Source organism: Meriones unguiculatus, chromosome 18, assembly GCF_030254825.1.
Source record: "Meriones unguiculatus strain TT.TT164.6M chromosome 18, Bangor_MerUng_6.1, whole genome shotgun sequence".
Lineage (NCBI taxonomy): Eukaryota > Metazoa > Chordata > Mammalia > Rodentia > Muridae > Meriones > Meriones unguiculatus.
Genome location: NC_083365.1, coordinates 73,928,823 through 73,948,851, shown reverse-complemented (window position 1 = coordinate 73,948,851; position 20,029 = coordinate 73,928,823). Strand labels below are relative to the sequence as shown.

General features: G+C 38.4%; 1 protein-coding gene across 3 annotated transcripts in view; it reads right to left on the bottom strand.

The window, feature by feature from the left end:
• Rab3gap1 (RAB3 GTPase activating protein catalytic subunit 1) overlaps nucleotides 1–20,029 on the bottom strand; it is a 76,656-nt gene that overhangs the window by 56,198 nt on the left and 429 nt on the right. For all 3 annotated transcript variants that reach the window (XR_002476551.2, XM_021641415.2, XM_021641416.2), the window contains exons 3-5: nucleotides 14,261–14,336; nucleotides 5,628–5,760; nucleotides 3,366–3,444 (exon numbers count right to left, since the gene is read on the bottom strand). Coding sequence is in view for 2 of the 3 variants with exons in the window: in XM_021641415.2 (XP_021497090.1) it covers nucleotides 3,366–3,444; nucleotides 5,628–5,760; nucleotides 14,261–14,336 (288 nt within the window). In the remaining variant the exon portion in view is untranslated. The remainder of the gene's footprint in view (nucleotides 1–3,365; nucleotides 3,445–5,627; nucleotides 5,761–14,260; nucleotides 14,337–20,029) is intronic.

Below are 20,029 nucleotides of genomic sequence, written 5' to 3'. Positions count from 1 at the left end.
ATCACCAGATCGGGACTGCTGAGACACAGACTGTCTCGTAAGCCTCGCTAATAAATCCTCTCATTAAACAAACAAACAAACAAACCTCTCCTTAAAGTCTAACTCATACTGTTCACTGTTTAGGTGCTGCTATGACTCTGATATAGTTTGAAGGATTCATAAGCAAAATTTATTTCACTCCTCAGCTCACTTCCACCCTCTGACATGTAAAATCAAGATTCATCATGTAGAGGCAGCAGCAGATAACTGAAAGGCCCTGGATGTGAATAAATTATCCTTGGAAGAAAACAAGTTTCTTGGTGTTCTTCCAGAAATGTTCTGTCTATTCCTGACTGTCATGGACCAAACTCTACTGACCAGTTCTGCTCCCAGGTTGCCGGTGTTGAAATAACTTAATGGGCAAATCCTACAAATGATCTGTACAGTACATTCCTGGAAGTTACATTCCTGAATAACAAGAACATCTGCCTTCCTGAAAGTGTTGCCAAATAACCCTTCTGATTTAATAAACTGTTGGTGCGTAAGAAAGGGCCTTTTATTTTTCTGCAATATCTTCTACCTCCTATGCTTTGTGTGAAATGCTACACACACTCACACACACACACACACACACACACACACACACAGACTGGAGACAGAGACACAAAGAGAGAAGCATCACTAAATTTCCAAATTCAATCTTTTCTTAAAGAGTTAGCTTAAATACCAACTGATGACTTCCATTAAACATACACCACTCTCTGAATTTTAACACCTTTTTCCTATCATTATGATCTGTATGCTGTCAAAATCATTCATTCATTTAAATTTCCTTACAAGCTCTATTTGAGACCTGAAACTATTCCTTTCACCAAGTCAACAAAAAAAGAAAAAAGAAAAAAAGGGGGAAAATAGTGTGCAAAAAAGCTATCAATAACATAAAGTAAATGGCTAGGTTTTTCTAAGTTTTTTCCTTTCTTTGACAGGGTCTTCCCGTATATCACTGGCTGACCTAGAACTCACAAAGATCTGCCTGTCTCTGCCTCCTCAGTACACACCACCCCGGCCAGCTAAGCAACTAGATTTTTAAGTGAACAAAGGATTCGGCCACCTATCATCTCCCAAAAGGTCACACAAATGCTTAAAAAAGAAACTGCAAGAAAAGATGAGGAACATCAGGAGTTACCAGAAGGAAATGAATGAGAGTCTTCACGAGACACTACTTCACAATCGTTAGGACGCTATTATCAAAAATGAGAGGTCCAAAGAAACTGGAGATCTGGTTTACCAGGGGAAACAAAATGCAGTAATGCTGTGTGGTGGTAGACACACTCAGAGACAAGAGGATTTCTAAGTTCATGTCCAGTCTGGTCTATATAGCAAGTTCTAGGCCAGCCAACACTACACAGTAAAGCCTCATCCTAAAAATAATAAAATTTGTAAAATTAAAAATGAACTAACATTCACCATAGCAATCCCACTTCTGGGTATAGACCAAAAAAAAAAAAAACAAAAAACAAAAAAACAAAACAAACAAACAAAAAAAGAAGGCAGGCACTCCTGTTTACAGCATCCAAACAAAGAAACAAGCCAAATGCCCATAAACACACAAAATGTGGTACATCATACAATGAAATAATTACCCTTAAAACAGGATAAATGCACATAAATGAAAACATAGGCCTACTAGTAAGTCACAAAAGGATAAATACTCCACTTTTATGAAGTACTGAAAAAATCCAAATTCATACAGATGGGAGATAAACACTGGTTTGCCAGAGCTTATAGAAGGAGAGCCAGTTGACTCCTGGCTATGGTGGGCGTTTCATCTTCAAACGAAACAGCTTGGCTTCCTCCTATGGGTCCTTCAGGATTAGGGTGCATTATCAGCTCTAACAAGAAACATTTTCCTGACTTGATCTGTGTGGATTAGGGGAACAGAGCCTCCATCAAATCTGTTATGTACTCTATGAGCATTTATCACACAGTGTGGCCACTGTCTACTTCCTGACTAAAGCCATCGCTACTGACATAGGGAACTAGTTTTTGGTATGTCTGTGTCTGTCTCACTGTAAGTGTTTTAACACAATGTTTTTAAATAAAAGAAAATATAGGCATATTTAATAGGTTTAATTTTCAAATACTTGGCTGCTATTTTTCTAATTTTTAGGAAAGATGAAAGAAAACCTTCCCAGTAACTCCCAGCAATGTAGCAAACATTTTATAGCAGGGTCTCCCTGCTTCCTCCACTTAAGTGTAATGATTACAGGCATGTAATTCCACATCTGGTTTATGAGGTCCCATGGATCATCTGAGAATCTCATGCACGCTAAGCAAGCACTCCCCCCATTGAGTTATGTTCCCTAGAGAGTACACTTAAATGTTTCCCTCCAACATAACATTCAGAGACTCTGAACTGAGAAAGATTGGAGAAATCTTTCAGATGTAAAGTGCCTCTTATACTCTTGTATCACATTTACAAATATTTAGGCACACAGGTTTTGATTTTATCACATAACTGAAGTCAGCATTTATTTAAACTTACAATAATATACACTAAATCTATGATATTCAAGTGTTCTCTGTTGCTCACCAGAACTGCAAGTAGGTATCACTCTGGATTATGAAGTGCAATGTGCAAGCTCCAGACAGTAGCCCTGAGAGATGCCTATGGAGTTGGCTCTCGCTGAGCATCTGGGAATCTGGACTTGGGAAGGTTCTCATCATCCCCAAGTTGACCAGTGCTTACTCGGTGTATTCACAATGCTTTATGTTCTACACCTGCTGTCCTTTTGGGAGTCTGAATTTTGGTATATACTATCCAGACAGAAGATGCCTACTGACCAAATCCTTTAAGGCTTTGAGCAGTGAGCCTCTAACAAGCCTTCCTGATAGAGCACGTTTCATACGTCATCATAATTTGTTGCTGAGGGAACTGAGTGTAACTTATAGGGCCTCATTGGAGAAAGTTCTTCCAACCCTGATGTCTGCAGCTTTTAATCCCTCTCCTCTCCCTCTGCTGACTGTGCGTGGCACCTGTTGCTATAATAAGTCATAATACCTCCAGTTTCCAGTCCTTTCTTTCAGTCTCCTAGCCCACCACTAAATGTAGAGTTGGTCTTGTAGTCACCTGAAAACACACATACTAGCGAGGTATAATGGTACAAACCTTTAATCCACTTCTTGAGAGACAGAGGCAGGCAAATCTCTGCGAGTTTGAGGCCAGGCTGGTCTACACTGAGTTCCAGGACAGCCAAGACTATGTAGAGAGACCCTATCTCAAAATAAACAAACAACAATAACAAAACACACGTGCACAAACACATGCGTGCACAAAAGTCCACATACACACACACACAAACATCTGAATAAAAAAAGATACATACCATCTTACCAGGCAATGTGCTCTTGGAGGAAAGTCATTATTCATACATAGCAAATCCTGCATTGATTGTGGAAGAGCATCTACAAAACATTGATAGAAAAAAAAAAACAAACATATCCATTTAAACTTCAAATTGTACAGTGATTTTAGACTGCAGACTAGCAATTGCTGAAGTTTAGATTCCTGAGAAATCCTTATCACCTTTTACAGGGGGCCTTTCTATTACCCTAGACATCTTTGAAATTATTTATAAAACCTTTCTCTACTCAGATGCATACCTAACCCATGCATCTTTAGCACTTACACTCTGATTCACAATCGGGCACTGACACAAATCATTATTATGTGCATTCAAAAATAGTTAATAAATTTAAAATGCTAAAATAATATCTGTTTATAAAATACATCCTTGTTAGATATAATTTCTTAGCAAATTTATTACATATTTTACTAAATTATAAAACAAATGGAAAAGCATCAATAATTTGAAACCTTGATTAACCAAAAATAAAAAAGAACTCCAAAACAATGAAAGTCAGCTCTCACTGCTGGTAATACAGTCTTAAGAGAGTATCTAAGTCATCTAAAATTTTTCTTTTAACTCTCTCCATTAGTCACAGCTTTGTTCATAACCAAGTAAAAAGGAAACTTCCCAGTACACCCAGTAGAAGCAACAATGCCTTCACCACTTTCATCTTCTCTTACACCAATCCTCTTCATCTGTTTGTTTCAGAAACACTGATCTGAAATATCCTCACCGTAGCAGCCTATCTCAAATATAAGGTCTTTCTTAAAATCAATAACACTTGTTTATTCTTAACAGTTTCCTTTATTTATACAAGACTGAACTCAGATATCCTTGATTATCATCCCACAAAATGCATACATTTTCTTCCTCTTCTTTCTCCCAAAACAGACACTCACCTTCTGTTTGGTTTATGTTGCTACATAATTATCTTACATATATGTGTCTATCTGGTCAATGTTTTCACTCTACTTTCTCAGCCTAAATGCAGGAGTTATATAGTTTTCTCTGTAGGAATATATATGTAACAGAAAATGTATCATGCCATCCCTACCTAGGAAAAGCAGACACTTCAAGCCCATGCCTATAAATAATAACCTGCTTTGACCAAAAGAATATAACGCATTGTATCTACTTATTTTCAGAAAGACTCTGACCAGTATAGTGCTTCCATCTTGTCTATAATTTTGCTTTCTGGAGTTTCCTACCAAATATGATCCAATAATGTTTAATGACAAATTTCAAAAAAAAACCTTGTTTTAGTAACTTTTATTCATAGCAGATCCCTATAACTATTCTATTTTACTCATTGCTGTTGGCAATCTCTTATAGTGATAATTTATAAATTACACTTTTTCACATATTTACATATTTGTAGAATATACTATAACAGTACTTTTGGTACTATATATGGTTTTAGGCACCCTGGGATGAATCCCCTAAGACAAAGGGAGAACTACTGACTACTCTGTTTCATTAGCAGCTGAAATCCGTGTTTATGCAACACTCTGCTCACTGTTACACACGAGTGCATTTCAGAACATGTTGTAGATTACATGATGTCCTAACAATCATAAGCTCCATTTACTAAATGCCTAGTATAGATCAGATACTGGGACAAGGGCTTTGGTACTAAATCTCATTAAATTTCACAGTAACCCCTCGGGTACTTTGTATTACTTTACAGATGTGATAACACAAGTTCACAGGGGTAAAGTAACTAGCCAGTCCAAACAGAATGTTAATGCACTTCCCACAAGTAAGTCAGCCCACAAATCCCCTTTACTTGCACTCCTTCAAAGGCCAGATTACTTGCTTCAGGCTCCAAATAGCCTTACCTGATCTCTTTCTCCTGATTATGTCAGCCCCCACCAAACTTCAGTGGAGTTTCATCTGTCCTTAGGATCTCACTTAACACTTCCTGCCTCCTTTTACAGTTACTTCAACACCTTATCTTCCCTAACGAGCTGCACCTGCCATATAAGATTTTATTCAAAAAGACTCAGCAGAGTACTTGGTGCGTTGGTCGCTCAGTAAGTGTGTGCTGACTCAGTTCCCCAGTGACTGTCACTGGGGCTTTTCCTCTACTTCAGAAGCAGTACTAGCACAGAATGTATTTCAGACGTGGGGAAAAAAACAGTTCCTATGGATATTACTGAGTTATGAGCATTAAATTAATAACTAAAAATTATAGCCTCATAAATATTGTACAAGTATGACAAGAAAAAAAACCCATACCCTCCGATTCTTCATCCTTCCCTTCTTTATCAGTAGACTCTTGTACAAGATAGTGATGAGTGACTGAAAACTTGAAGCCAGCAAAGGAAATTTCATCTGATCTCTCTTCCCATGTGCCAGAAGTAAATACACCCTGCATTTAACAACAGAAAGGGAAAACAGCAACTTATCAGTCATTACAGAATTTGCCATACACCGTGATAACCCCCTTCTCCAACCATGACTCAGAGAGTTGCAATCTACAGTTATCATCTACATAATAAAGGCCAAAAAAAATTAGAAATGATTTATCACAGTGAGCCTTGGAGCCAGCAAGAAGGTCTGAAAACCTGAGTTTGACTCCTGGAAACCACATGGGAAGAAAGAACTGACCCCTATGAGCTGTCCTCTAACTTCCTCATCAGTACCATAACATGAGCACACACACACATACACAGAGACACATAAATAAGTAAATAAATGTGATTTTTAAAAACCCAAATATTAACTACCATGTGACTTACAAAAATCCTGACAGCCAAGGCTACACAGAGAAACCTTGTCTCAAAAAACCAAAAACAAAACAGAACAAAAAAAAGAGTAATTACTTTGCCAACCTTCCTTAATTTTAAATTATTTTTATAGGACATATTTCTATTGTATTTATTATAAAAAAATGTGATCTACATCAATCCAAGAAGGAAAACATAAGACATCATTTAATAAAACTGCACATAGATTTTTTCATTATTTAAAAAATATTAGTTTCTGTCAGCAAACCCACATATAAATTGCATGTTTATGAATAGTCAATAAATATGTAAGATTTCTGCTGCTTACAGTAAGTTTTAGAGTAATTTCATTGCATAAAATATTGCCTAAATTAAGTGAATAAGTAGCTTGGGCTAAGATATTTCTTAACAATTAAGAAAGACCTTTCGGGAGGAGGTAAAGAGGATTCAGGATAGAAGCGATCTAACTGGGTACAGGGGAAGCTCTCGGGAAAGGGAAGGGCGGTAACTAGGGAAGGAGGAGGGGTAAATAACAACAAGATGTCTTTAAAAGGCCACAAGGAATTAACCATTAACTTTTCACACACACACACATTTACAGTACACATAACTTAGTGTATAAAGAAACATACAGTTTTCATGAAGCTTCCTCATGTGGGTTGATGGTGCTCCCTCAAAGAGCCAGAGACCACCTAACAAAACCCTAATACCAGACACGAGAAGCACTCCTTTGAGCGGTTGGCCAGAGCTGTCTGAGAGACTCCAAGACACACAGCCTATTGCTGCTGACTGTGGCTACCTTCCAGAGGCAGAAGGTAAATAACTATTGCTGAAGATACCATGCAATTCAGAAACAGAGCCCAGAGACCCCTGGAGTTGCAACTGACCTGCACGGCCCCTCCCTGAGTACTAGCTTTCATGATACCAGAAGTGTCATGCAAGCTTTCAAAGGAGGGAGGCAACTAACAGTCCTGCCCAGCTCTGATGCCTATGAACCACAATGACCAGCATGGCACAATAACCCTACAGGTACAATGGTAGCACACATACCTTGGCGGTAATAAAGGCTCTATAATGGGTTTAAGACCCCCTTAACAAGAGAGAGACCATGTCTGGTACTAGAAACCTAGCTAAGTACTCAGTGAAGTCATGGTTACTGCAGGAGAATTTACAGCCACTACTTTACTAAACCAGCCTAATCCCTAACAACATCTATAAATATCTGTCCTTCTACCCATGGAAATGGGTATATCTCTTTGCAATAATGGAGAGCATTAAAAAAAAAAAACATAAGCAGCCACACTGCAGAGCTGTGGAGCCCAGTCCCAATGGATACATCTACAAACACCACTGCACCTATGACTCAGGAAAGACTGTGAAGAGAAGACAGAAAGATTGTAAGAGCCAAAGGATATGGGAGTTTCTTTTAAGATTGTGTTTCCTAGTATCAGCAGCTACACTCAAAAACTTTCACCAAAATAACTGCCCAAATGCGAAATGAACAAGAATAACACCAATTAACATGCCAGACTAGAACAGAACAAAGCCCATGAGGCCTCAACCCTACTATAGGCAACTGAAAAAAAGCAGGAATTTGGAGAGGTAGCCTTTCCCAGGAAAGAGCACACCACTGGTTGCTCAGTGCCAATCAGTCAGCCCTGAAAACATGTATACAGATTGACTACAGATTGAACAGGTTATATTTAGAAATAAGTATGTATGTATGCACATATGCAAGTATATATATGTATATAAACATATTCGTGTATCTGTGTATTACATGTATGTATGTATATATATAGGCATACATATATATGCTTATACATAAATATATATGCATGCAAAAACAATTTAAAAAGAGGCCATGAATTTGAAGGAGAGCAAGGAAGTATATGGGAGGGTCTGGAGGGAGAAATGTAATTAAATTCTCAAAAAAGAAAAAAAAAATCTTTGTACAGTTGTATTGTTAGTAGCATACGTCTCGGCCAAGATTAAGTTTCAACATTTATATTGACAACTTTACAACTTTCATGCTGAAAATTTTACATTTCACTAGTTATAATTGGTAAGCAAATCTTTAAAAATGCACAGTACTGTGAAACATCTAAAAATGTCCACAGATGGGCTGGAGAGATGGCTCAGAGGTTAAGAGCACTAGATGCTCTTCCAAAGGTCCTGAGTTCAATTCCCAGCAACCACATGGTGGCTCACAACCATCTATAGTGAGATCTGGTGCCCTGTTGTAGCACGTAGGCACACATGCAGACAGAATACTGTATATATAAAAAAAAAATGTCCACAGATAACCTTCATCCATCTTAAACAACAAGCTTTTCAGGCATGGATCCATTATATAACACTGCTCCTTAGGTGCTACGTGTTTCATAGCTAGGTGCTCCAAGGAACAATGGATCCTTTTTATTACCAAAGATGTGTTAAGTTGCTCTACATATTTATATCCTACTTGTTTGTCGGTTTTTTACTTCTGTGCCATTTTCTGGTGTCTGACATGTAAAGAGTGGCAGAGCGCAGTATCATAAACAGATTGGCAATGAAACCAGAACTCTAGCGTAAGCAGCCCACAGGTGACAAACGCTATTACTAAAGAGCTCTCTTGCTGTTTACACAACAAAAATAAAAAGGTCAGCCATTACCAGATATAACAAAAATCTTTTCCAACTTCAACTTTAAAAGTAGGAAATACAATACCACTTATTTCCCTCTGTGATACCCAGACACAGTCAACACTATGGTTATTCCTTAGACCAAAAATGAAAATGAAAAAAAAATAAAGACCTTATTTTAATAGTCCTATTCCCCCCAAAGTGTGTGAACATTTCAACACTGCTTTTATTTTTCATTTTAGAGACATTGAATTTTCAGTGACTAATCCTGATCTAATTTCTTAAAAACTTAAAAAAAAACTCTATTCTATATACTTCAATGATTCATAAAGCACCCAAATGTTCAGAGTGAATGCAAATAAAGGAATCCTATTTATAGCTTGTATCTGTCCCAAATTTAACTTATGGAAAACTAGAGAAAAACTATTACTAACTTAACCCTGGCCATATGAACTCCTAAGTATGGAAGTCACTGTCATCCCGGTCTTCTAAGTGAGAATGGAAAATCCAAACTCATTTCAGTACTGCAAGAGTCATTAGTCTTCTATTACACATTCTAAAGTTAATGATTCTTCTTCTGTGAATCTTTCAGAAGGATAAAAGTTGGTCTATTACAACATTATGACATATCTAAATTTAACTTTCATAAAAAGCACTTGCAATTTTTGCCAGCTACATAGAATCTAAAATTCCAAAGCTAAAAGAATTTCAAAGGCCATTTCTTTAATTTTCACCAAACTTAAAGATTATATGTTCATCTGTCTTATAAAGACCACTTCTAAAGTGATATTTTTACTTAAATTTCATCATAGGAAAACTCACCAAGTAAAACAGTTAAACAATGTGCATTTGAAAGGTGAGACTTAGCTTTAACCCTACTTTGATCAATTGCTGGCAAAATAACCGAGCAAATTACATGAACTCCAGACCGCATTCCACACTCATTGACTAGGAAATATCCCATCACTGATGTTTATTAAAGAATCAAGTCAACCTGCACAGCCCCAATAATCATGCAGGCTTCTACAGTGTATGCTCTATAATTGTTATCCCCTCTTAAATCATTGCCCAGGCTCTACAATGGTCAAGCAGCTCAACCACAAAAACATACAAAATAAAACAAACAAACACAACACCTCCTTCAGATAAAAATGAATCTAGCTGGAGAAGTTTTACATTTTACTTTCTTGCTGGCTTGCATGCATGCATGTGTGCATGTGTACAGGCACATACATGTGCCCACAGAGGACAGGCAGAGAGGTAGAGGATGCTGGATTCCCCGGAGCTGTCGTTCCAGGTGCTTATGAGCTGCCCAGTGCGGGTGCTAGGAAGCAAACTCAGGCCCTCTGGAAAAGCAGGGAGTGTTCCCAACCACTCTCCAGCACGCCAAAGGATACCTTAACGCTCTCTAGAGTGAACTGGAGAGGAATTCACCCATGACAGGAAATCCATCCCATGAAATCTGCATGTTCAATCTTTTTTGTCTTGGGCAATGGTTCTAGGACCTGGTTATAATCTTTAAGAAATTACTGATGGTTCCGTAATTTAACCTCAATGTAAAAGTAACCTTTATTCACCTGAGGTAACTGTTGTCCCCGAGGCTTACAGCCTCTATCTGCTAACCTAGACCTAGTCCTGGAAGCCTCTAGCCTCCCTACAATCTTATCCAGGCCTAGAATGTTTTCAACCTCTGAGACTTACTGAATAAGCTCGTCCTTTCTAGTGCTTTCTAAGCTCTAGCTGGCTGATTTAACTCAGCTGTTCTGCCTCAAACTCCTCTTAAGATGACTGATTCAAACTGGCTTCTGACTGAACTGCTCTGCTTTTGCCTCAAGCTAACTCTAACAATCTGTTCTAATCTTCTGGCTCCTTCTCATTCTCTGGCTTGTCTGTCTTCACCCGTGTCTAGCTTATTCTCTCTTCAACCTGTCTCTGTACAACTGTCCCAGTAAAACTGCCTCCTCCCTCTGTCTGTCTGCTCCATGATAGGGCCCTACAACACAATCCACCTGGACTGTGGTAATGCTAACCACAGGAAAAACCTGCCACATTGTCTCTTCTGCTGCCAGGTTCTGAGTAAACAGTGGACACCATTAGGTCAACTGCTGTGTTCTACCTCACCAGCACTGCCACTAAGCTGACCAACACCACCCAAAGATGACCTTCGCTTAAAAGGAAGCAGCTGGTTGTATAGCTTATTGGTAAAGCATGTACTTAGACCATTCCCTAAGGCCCTGGACTCAATCTCCAACAACGAATAAATAGGAAACAATTACCAATTACATCACTTACTGTGAAAATAACTTCTATATCAATATAAATTTCTAATGCTTTCCAGAAAATAAAAATACAACACTATTTCCCATTTTTCTAAGTTTTTTAAAACTTTTTATTCTTTGTGAGTTTCACATCATGCATTCCCGTCCTGCTCATCTCATCTCCACCCTTTGCCCTTGCAACCTCCCCCCGAACATAAGAAACAGACAAACAAACAAACAATAAAAACAAACAAAGTATAGACAACATCTCATCGTGGAAGCTGTGGTGTGTCACAGTGTGTCCCACAGTAGATCACTCTGTCCACACATCTTCACTTTTTGCAAGTTTTTTTAATGTATAGAGTTTAGGGAGTTTTGTTTGGTTTTTTGAGACAGGGTCTTTCTGTATAGCCCTAGCTGTCCTAGAACTCACACTGTAGACAAGACTGTTCTCAAACTCACAGAGATCAGCCTGCCTCTGCCTCCGAGCGTTGGGATTAAAGATGTGCACCACCACCTGGCTTAATTTTTTTAAACATTTTTTAAAGTACGATCTTATTGCATAGTCCTGTATTTAATATAGATTTTTCTGCTGAAACAGGGTCTTTATATGTTTTCTAGATTGACCTTGAATTTGATGAACACAAGCAATTCTTCAGCCTCTGCTTTCAGGCTAAGGATAGTCAAGCAAGAGCTGGGAGATAGCCTGAGATACAAAGCAAAACCTGCCTTTGGAGGGGGGAAGAGAGGAGAATATTTTTAAAAAATCTAGTAAGTAGTCAAGGAAGTAAACAGAGTACAAACGAACAAGAAATAGCAAAAGATTAATTGCTGAAACTGAGTAACAGGTACATGGGAGTTGATTATAGTACCTTAGAAATTTTACATTTGTAAATGTCTATTTTTAAGATATATTTTTATTTTTAATTATGCATATATGTATGGGACAGGTATGTGAACATGTGAGTAAAGGTGCCCACAGAATACAGAGTATGATGTCATATCCCCTGGAGCTGGAAACAGACAATTATGAGTTGCCAGTCATGAATGTGGGACTCAAACTCAGGTACCTAATCACTGAGCCATCTCTCCAAGCTCATAATTAAGTTTTAAAATGGTGATTTATTTCAAATTCCCTCTCAGTAGAAGAGAACTGGTAATCGCTGTCCTTTACATGTAAGACAATAGGCATTATCTAAATTTTATTTTTTGTTTTTTTGTTTGTTTGTTTCTGTTTTTCAAGATAGGGATTCTTTTTTGTTTTTTCTCTTTTTGGGTTTCTTTTCTTTTTCATTATTTTGAGAAAGGGTTTCTATGTGTGTAGTTTTGGCTGTCCTGGAACTCACTTTGTAGACCAGGCTGGCCTCAAACTCACAGAGCTCTATCTGCCTGCCTCTGCTTCTCAACTGCTGGAATTAAAGGCATGTGACACCACTCTTCTTTCTACAACAAATAAACCCTGTCACTTAGACTTCCTTTAATCCTACCAATTGGGCTCATCTTAAAATCTGCTGCTTTCTCCATCTGTCCACCCACTAAGAAAGAAATGGGCTCAAGCTAACATTTCTTCAGCCTCAACTAGATACCTGGCGTACAAGGCTACTATGAACATACTACCCACTTACATTCTAATCTAGGTATCTTAATATTACTCCCTCATTACTTTTCTCTCACTTTTTACCTTGATGGCAGCATGGATCTCACTCTGCTCACTATTACCTGATACATAACAAGTACTTAGTTAACAAATATCAATCAACGGATTCAAGAATATAGTATCAGATCTTAAAAGTACCTGACCTTTTTAAAAACGCAAATCTTTTTGCCTTTCAGATAAATCCAGCTCACTGTGCCTTTAATCAGTCTTGTTGGGATCTACGCAAATGTTGCTATGTATGTGTTTCAAGCACATCAGGAAAATGTTTTTGAGAACTTCACTTTTTTCTTTATTCAAACTTTATATGAAAATATTTTAATATAGAACACTGATTTATGTTGTAGATTCCAACATATCTTTAAATGCTGCAATTTCTGTATGTAGCTGCTTTTTTGCTCATATTAATACAGGAAAAAAGTCTTACTGCCTTATTGTTGTAAATATAAGAAATCAGTGTTGGGCTATATAATACTTATTATTAGCCCTCAGATTATTACAGAGGTATTATTTAACCCACTATCACAAATAATAAGACATAGACACCTGTTTGGGCTAGGCAGATATTCCTACCTATGCTGTCTGAATCACCTCACCATCCATCTCCCAGCCCCCATCCAATGCCGTCCTCCTTAATCCTATCTTCCATCTATAATATTCAAAAGATATTTATTTATGAGTTATACAGTGTTCTGCATCCATGTGTGCCTGCATACCAGAAGAGGGCACCAGATATAACTATAGATGGTTATGAGCTGCCATGTGGTTGCTGGGAATTGAACTCAGGACCTTTGGAAGAACAGCCAGTGCTCTTAACCTCTGAGCCATCTATCTAGCCCCCCCCCATAATCTTATATTGCTTTTATTCTTCATCTGGGCCTTTTCACGACATTACTGGAGTCCTTCCTCCTGGATAACCCATCATGTCATCCTACTCCCTCTTCCTCTCCATCTGTCCTGTAATTCTTTCTGCCCTCTCCAAGCCCAGGCACCCTAGCCATGCCTACTTCATTCTGCCCTGCCCAGGTATAGGCCATTTAATTAGCCAATCTGGTAGGTTTACACAAGATGGGTAGGTATACCCAGATCTTGAGGGCCAGTAACAAGCATCAGACCAATCTCCAACACTGGCTAAATTCTGTTATCACTACCATAAAGCTGAAACCCCTAAAAAAAAATACTGAGATTAAGAGGTCTTTTCAGGATAGTAACAAAAATGATGATCATCCATTTTATTTTAAAAGAATTTAGGAGCCAAGTGTGGTGGCGCATGCCTGTGATCCCAACACTGTGGAAGGCAGAAACAGGCCAATCTCTATGAGTGTGATGCCAGCCTATTCTACACAGTGAGTTCCAGAACAGCCAGAGCTGCACAGAAGACCCTGTCTCAAGAAAATCAATCAATAAATAACCCCACAAACATCTAACATATGTCATTTGATACAAATTCAAATATAAATTCTTCCAGATGCTATTAGATGTTCATAAGACTTTATATAACTTAACTTAAATTATTTAATTCAAAAGCACCATTTGTAGCAAAGGACATAAAAATAAAGATTTCAAAGTAAATACCAATCTAGAGAAACAAGCAAACATATCTGACCTTTTCCAGTGGCTTTCCCAGAGAGTGTCCAATCAGTTTCCAGTCATTGAGGACTTCTTCGACTTTGGAAATAAACCTGAGGAAGGAAAACTTTCTAAATACATAATCATACATTTTTCTCTACTACTCTATGATTTCTTTAAAAAGATATCTCCTTATATCCTAACATTTTACAACTTTAATACTGTGAGCCTAACTTAGAATAAAACAGAAAATACTGCTTAGCTCAAGAATTCTTGAATTTAAATAAATTTTTATTCTTTTAAATCTATTCACCCAAAAAAGCATTCTTTCCACAAAACAGAATCTAAAAACAAATCCTCCTTTAATATGATTCAATAAATTTAAAAGAGAAGAGAAATCTGACAGATTAAGGATAGTTATACAACTGATCACAACTGATTCTGCCCTCAGAATTTCCGTTCCCAGCACCTACACAGTGGCTTATAACTACCTGTAACTCTAGTTCTAAAAGAGCTAAGGCTTTCTTCTGACCTAAGGGTACCAGGCACACACGTGATGCACATACAGGCATTCAAGCAAAAACACTTTTACACATACAATAAGACAAATAAGTACATCTTTAAAAATAGACTAAACTTCATTTGCAACTTGCTCAACATCAGCAAATGAAAACTGTCAGGCTGCTTACATTGAGAGAAATGTGATGCAATATAGCAGCAGCACTGGTACCTACAACATCTACAAAGTGGTTCTAGAGCAATTACAGTCAACTGCTGTCAAAGGCTTCAGATTTTTTTTCTTCATTGGCATTATGAGTTAACGCATTTAAGACAGTAATGACATCAAGTATTAAATCAGCTCCTTAAAATTAAAATGAACTCACATCCTTTTATAGGGAATCTTGTGGAAGAATGGGGGAAAAGACAGAAGGACCTGGAGGGGACAGGAGCTCTACAAGACCAACAGAGCCAACTAACCAGGACCCAGGGGGGCTTGAGGAAACTGAAGCAACAACCAAGGCCATGGACTAGACCTAGGCCCCCTTCATAGATATAGCCGATGAGCAGCTCGGTCTTCACTTGGGTTTCGTAGTAAGGGGAGCAGTAAGAGGAGAGGGGGCTGTCCCTAACTTAGACTCTGTTGCCTGCTTTTTAATCACTTCCCCCTAGTCGGGTGCTTTGCCAGGCCACAGAAGAGGATGTGCTCAGTCCTGAATTGATTTTATGTGCTGGGGTGGGTTGTTGCATGGGGATTCACCTTTTCTGATGGATAGGGAAAAGGGATTAGGAAGAAATAGGAGGGAGGGTGGGACTAGGAGGAGAGGAGGGAAGGGGCTGTGATCATGATGTAATGTAATGTAAAGTTAATAAATAAATACACTAATTTAAAAAATACAAATAAAAAATTAAAACAATGGTTATTCATACATAAATTCACTTTGGGAGAGTTCACATGAATGACAATTACTAAAGCTGAAAATGAATGAACTAAAAATAAGCTTATATTTACAAGACAAACAAAAATGTAAACTCTATCCAGAGAAGGGCAAAAATGTGATTTAAGCATGTGCTACAGGGGTCTAGGAGTGCAGCCAAGTGGTCAAGTACTTACCAGAGGGATTGTTTGTCCCCCAAGCACCCGAACTGCACAGAAGGCGCTAAAACACTCTACTTTCTATGAAAGCGAACACTGGAAGCTACTCTAATGTGCAATTACAGTAAACTGTTGTAAATTAATGATATATTCGCTCAGTAGACAATGTATACCCATTAAACACTGTTCTGAAAAATATCTGAGTAAATAAGAAAAAGGTCCATATGTTAATGAAAAACAAAAGCTGTAGAAACAAGCATTGATATAGTTTGATGGAATAAAAATTAACACATGATTAAAAGAAAATGTCAGAAATTTGATAGCTACCTTAGGTGGAAGGTTTAAAGGTACTTTCTTATTTTACAAGGTATTATTGCTATAATAAAAATAATTTCAAAGTAATTTTCAGAATAAAAGAACCATCTTAAAATACTTTGCTTATGAATTCTAGCACTGACTAGAATTCATAGGAAACAATTATATCCTACAAATACTGAGATCTGACTAGAAAAATTTAGTAACATTAACAGTTCTCTATATCTTAGCTGATGAGTCACTTAAATCCTTTTCCTATATTAGGTTCTTTTGTACATGCTTTTGGTTTCTTTCAATGTCCCTTTGTAGCTTTTAGGTCAACTTGTAATTGCAGCCTCAGTCATAGGATCTGACTCATGTTTATCCCTTCTGCTAGACTATACTTTCAATAAGAGCAGGAGTCTTGTTTGAGGTGGGGAGCCTATCTGTGTAGCACTTCCATGTCTTTAATCCCAGCACTCAGGAGGCAGAAGCAAGTAATCTCTGAGTTTGAGGCCAATCTGGTCTACAGAGCCAGTTCCAGGACAGCCAGGGCTACAAAGAGAAACCCTATCTCAAAAAACCAAAATGAGAGAGAAAGGGGAGGTTGGGTGGTAGAATGAACTTTTTTTTTTTTTTTTTTTTTTTTTTTACTGCAGTGCTAGTGATTGAACCCAGGGCAGTGGGCATGCTAAGCTTTATCTGTTTTTACCAGCTACTAAATTCCTAATGTCTTACACACAGACATTAAGCAAATACTTTTTCAACTAAAAATTAGTAATTTTAGGTTTCTACTTAGTCCTCACAATAAAGTATCTGTATGGTACATAACTTGATAGGTCTCAGGAAATTTCTTTTGCCAGTCTAGCATTTAGACAAAAGCCAGCATTCCCTCAGAGCTTAAAAAGGAGTCACTCTCCTCATCTCTGGCAAAAGAGACATAAGGTTCTTCCATTAACCTGGCTTGTGGTGTGCATTAGCATATCAAGGTCCGTGCTAACCTCTAGGCTCCCCAATCCCTGCTCACAAGTACCTGTCACAGTGCTATCCACTGGCATACCCACCCTCCACCCTAAACCTCTCTACCCTGAACTTTGCTTCCCTTCCTATAGCTCCTTTTCCTAAACAACCCAGCCATTCCCATTTGTTCTCTTTGCTCTTTCTCTCTTCTCTTCCTCTCCCCCAACCCTCTCATGGCCAGTATAGTCTGCTGGACTAGTTCAGTCTGGACTCTCCCAGATGCCTCTCACTGTTCTCTCCCTCATATTTACAATAAACCTTCTCCTCAACCATGGAGATACTTAGGATAAGCCATGTCCTTACTTTCATTCAATACTAACTTTCCTCCAAATTTTAAAATCAAGTATTAAGAAACTTCAAAGTTGCAGGGCTGTGGCAGCACACGTCTTTAATCCCAGCACTCAGGAGGATCTCTGAGTTCAAAGACAGCCTGGTCTATAGAGTGAGTTTTAGGATAGCCAGGGCTACACAGAGAAACCCTGTCTCAAAAAACCAAAATAAATATAACCATTATGTATCTGCAACCAACCATTTTATGAGGCCTACCCATTATGCTGGTTTCTTGTCCTCAACTATAATTAGGTTGATTTGATGCCCAGCACAAAGTGCCTCCACCAACTTGCCATACACAGGCTCATCACAATTGGATACAAGCAAACAAAGGCAAGTTTGGCACTTGTCTAAGGCTCTGACAGCTTCATGTATGCCATGTGCTAGGCCATCATGGAAGAGGGCAGTCTTCGGCACCTCTTGTAATATTGACATCCATTACACCTTTAGCAGCAATGCCTTCCCTAGCGATGGTGATGTATTATGAGTGAGGCCAAATCTTAAATGTACCTGGGCCTGAACATCCAGGTTCACACAATGCAGAAGTAGCAAGGGGAAAGAGTTTTTGTTTTGTTTTTTTAATTTATATGTGTACTGATGTTTCTCTTGCATGTATGTCTATATGAGGGTGTCAGATCACCTGGAACTGAAGTTATAGAGAGTTGTGAGCTGCCATGTGGGTGCTGGGAATTGAACTTAAGTCTTCTGGAAGAGCAGCCAAAAGAGTGTTTCAAATCCTCTGAAACTGGAGTTACAGATGGTTGTGAACTGCCAAGTGGGTCCTCTGGAAGAGCATATAGTACTCTTAACCTCTGAGTCATTTCTCCAGCTCCCCTCAGAAAATTTTAAGTTACTCAATTAGGGGAAAGTGATAATTTTTCCATTCCAACCACTGGCCATTGATGTTTCCTTATCACTCATCTTCCAAATTATATTTTTTGACTACCTTAAAAATATTAACTTTAAAGTCAACATGCCCAAAACTGTTACCTCTGTTACTTTGATACTTACTGTCATTCTTTCAGGCAAGAAACTAAAATTTCATAGTTGAGTCTTCCCTCTCAGACTTATATTAAGTATCTACCTAAATTTAGTCCATTCTATTCAACAAACTACAGTTCTACTTTATGAATCAGGGTAAACTGCTTACCTCATTTTACCACAATGTAACAACTTAAATCAAACAACCCTGTAGCATTGGGCCAAAATCTCTCACCACTTTCTTAAGCAGCAGTTCTTCCTAAATATGGTCTTCTGACCTTGCTGGTGTCTGTGGTATCTGGGACCATGTTAGAAATGCAAATTTGGGGATTTGACCTAAAACCTACATTAAAAAGCTTTGAGTGGAGACCAGCAGATTCTCAGGCATAGTCAAGTTTGAGAATTTTTAGTCAAGTGCACCAACTGTAGATTCCTCCACTTGCTTTGGAAGCTGATCTCACTTTATTATTTTTATTCATTTCCCAGTGATAGCTCCTCACTTACATGTCTAGCAATGCTGGGCCTTTCCCCTGTGTAACCAAGCCTTTAGCCATTTTCCATTTTTTTTTCTTGAGGCAAGATCTACTAGATTGCTCAGGCTGGTCCTAATTTCCTTAGTGCAAGTGATCCCCTACAAAAAAAAAAGGTCTCTTACAAGTTTGTAGCCCATGTTATCCCTATTTAATTGGTTCTTTGTCATTAATACCAACTGGCTTACATTGTAACTATTTATTAATCTCTTTTTTTTTTTTTTTTTAAGTTTTTCCAAACAGGGCTTCTCTATGTAGCCTCGGCCGTCCTCAATTAGCTTTGTACTCAGAGATCCGCCTGCTTCTGCCTCCTGAGTGCTGGGATTACAAGCATGCACCACAGCAGCACCCCAGCTTTGTTGGGCTTTTTTAAAGGTAGAGATTTCTCCATCCTTAGGATAGTTCAGGGCGCACAGTACTTGCTCATAAAGTCTTGCTGTTAGTCTTACTGACTCTACGAAGCGTGGGGATGGGCACACGGATCAAACTACTATTTTATCAAGGCCCTTTTATATTTTCTATGGCACCAATTGATATGAGAGCCAAAAATTTGGAAAGCCTACAAACACTGCAACAATATAATAACCTCAACAGCTATCTACACTATAAAGTCAACAAACGTAGTTTCAACTAACTTAGGTGATACAGCAGTTTTACAGGAACTCGGTTGTTCATCTTAATTTGACAAGTTCAGGAAGCCTGGGCAAACAACCAAGGTTAAAATGTAATGATGTGAATCAAAACATTCCAAAGACTGTGCAGACATACTGTTTGTAAAAGTCAAGAGGAGGAGTGGGACCGGGAACATAGAAAGGAAATAGAGAAATAACTTCTTTAATTTTTAAATAGTCCGGAAGACAGGAGGAAGATGGTGGGAGGATGGCAGATGCACAGCCGTCGGCACACTAAAGGAAAGCCTCTCGCAATAACCACGGAAGGAAACAGAAGCTGCTCGGCAGACTCCTTAGGACATCTGAGGCGGCCCGACAAGAAGGCACAAGACACAGGCGCGACCTAGGAAATGGTTTTCGCTGTCAGGGAAGTGATCTGGAAGTCC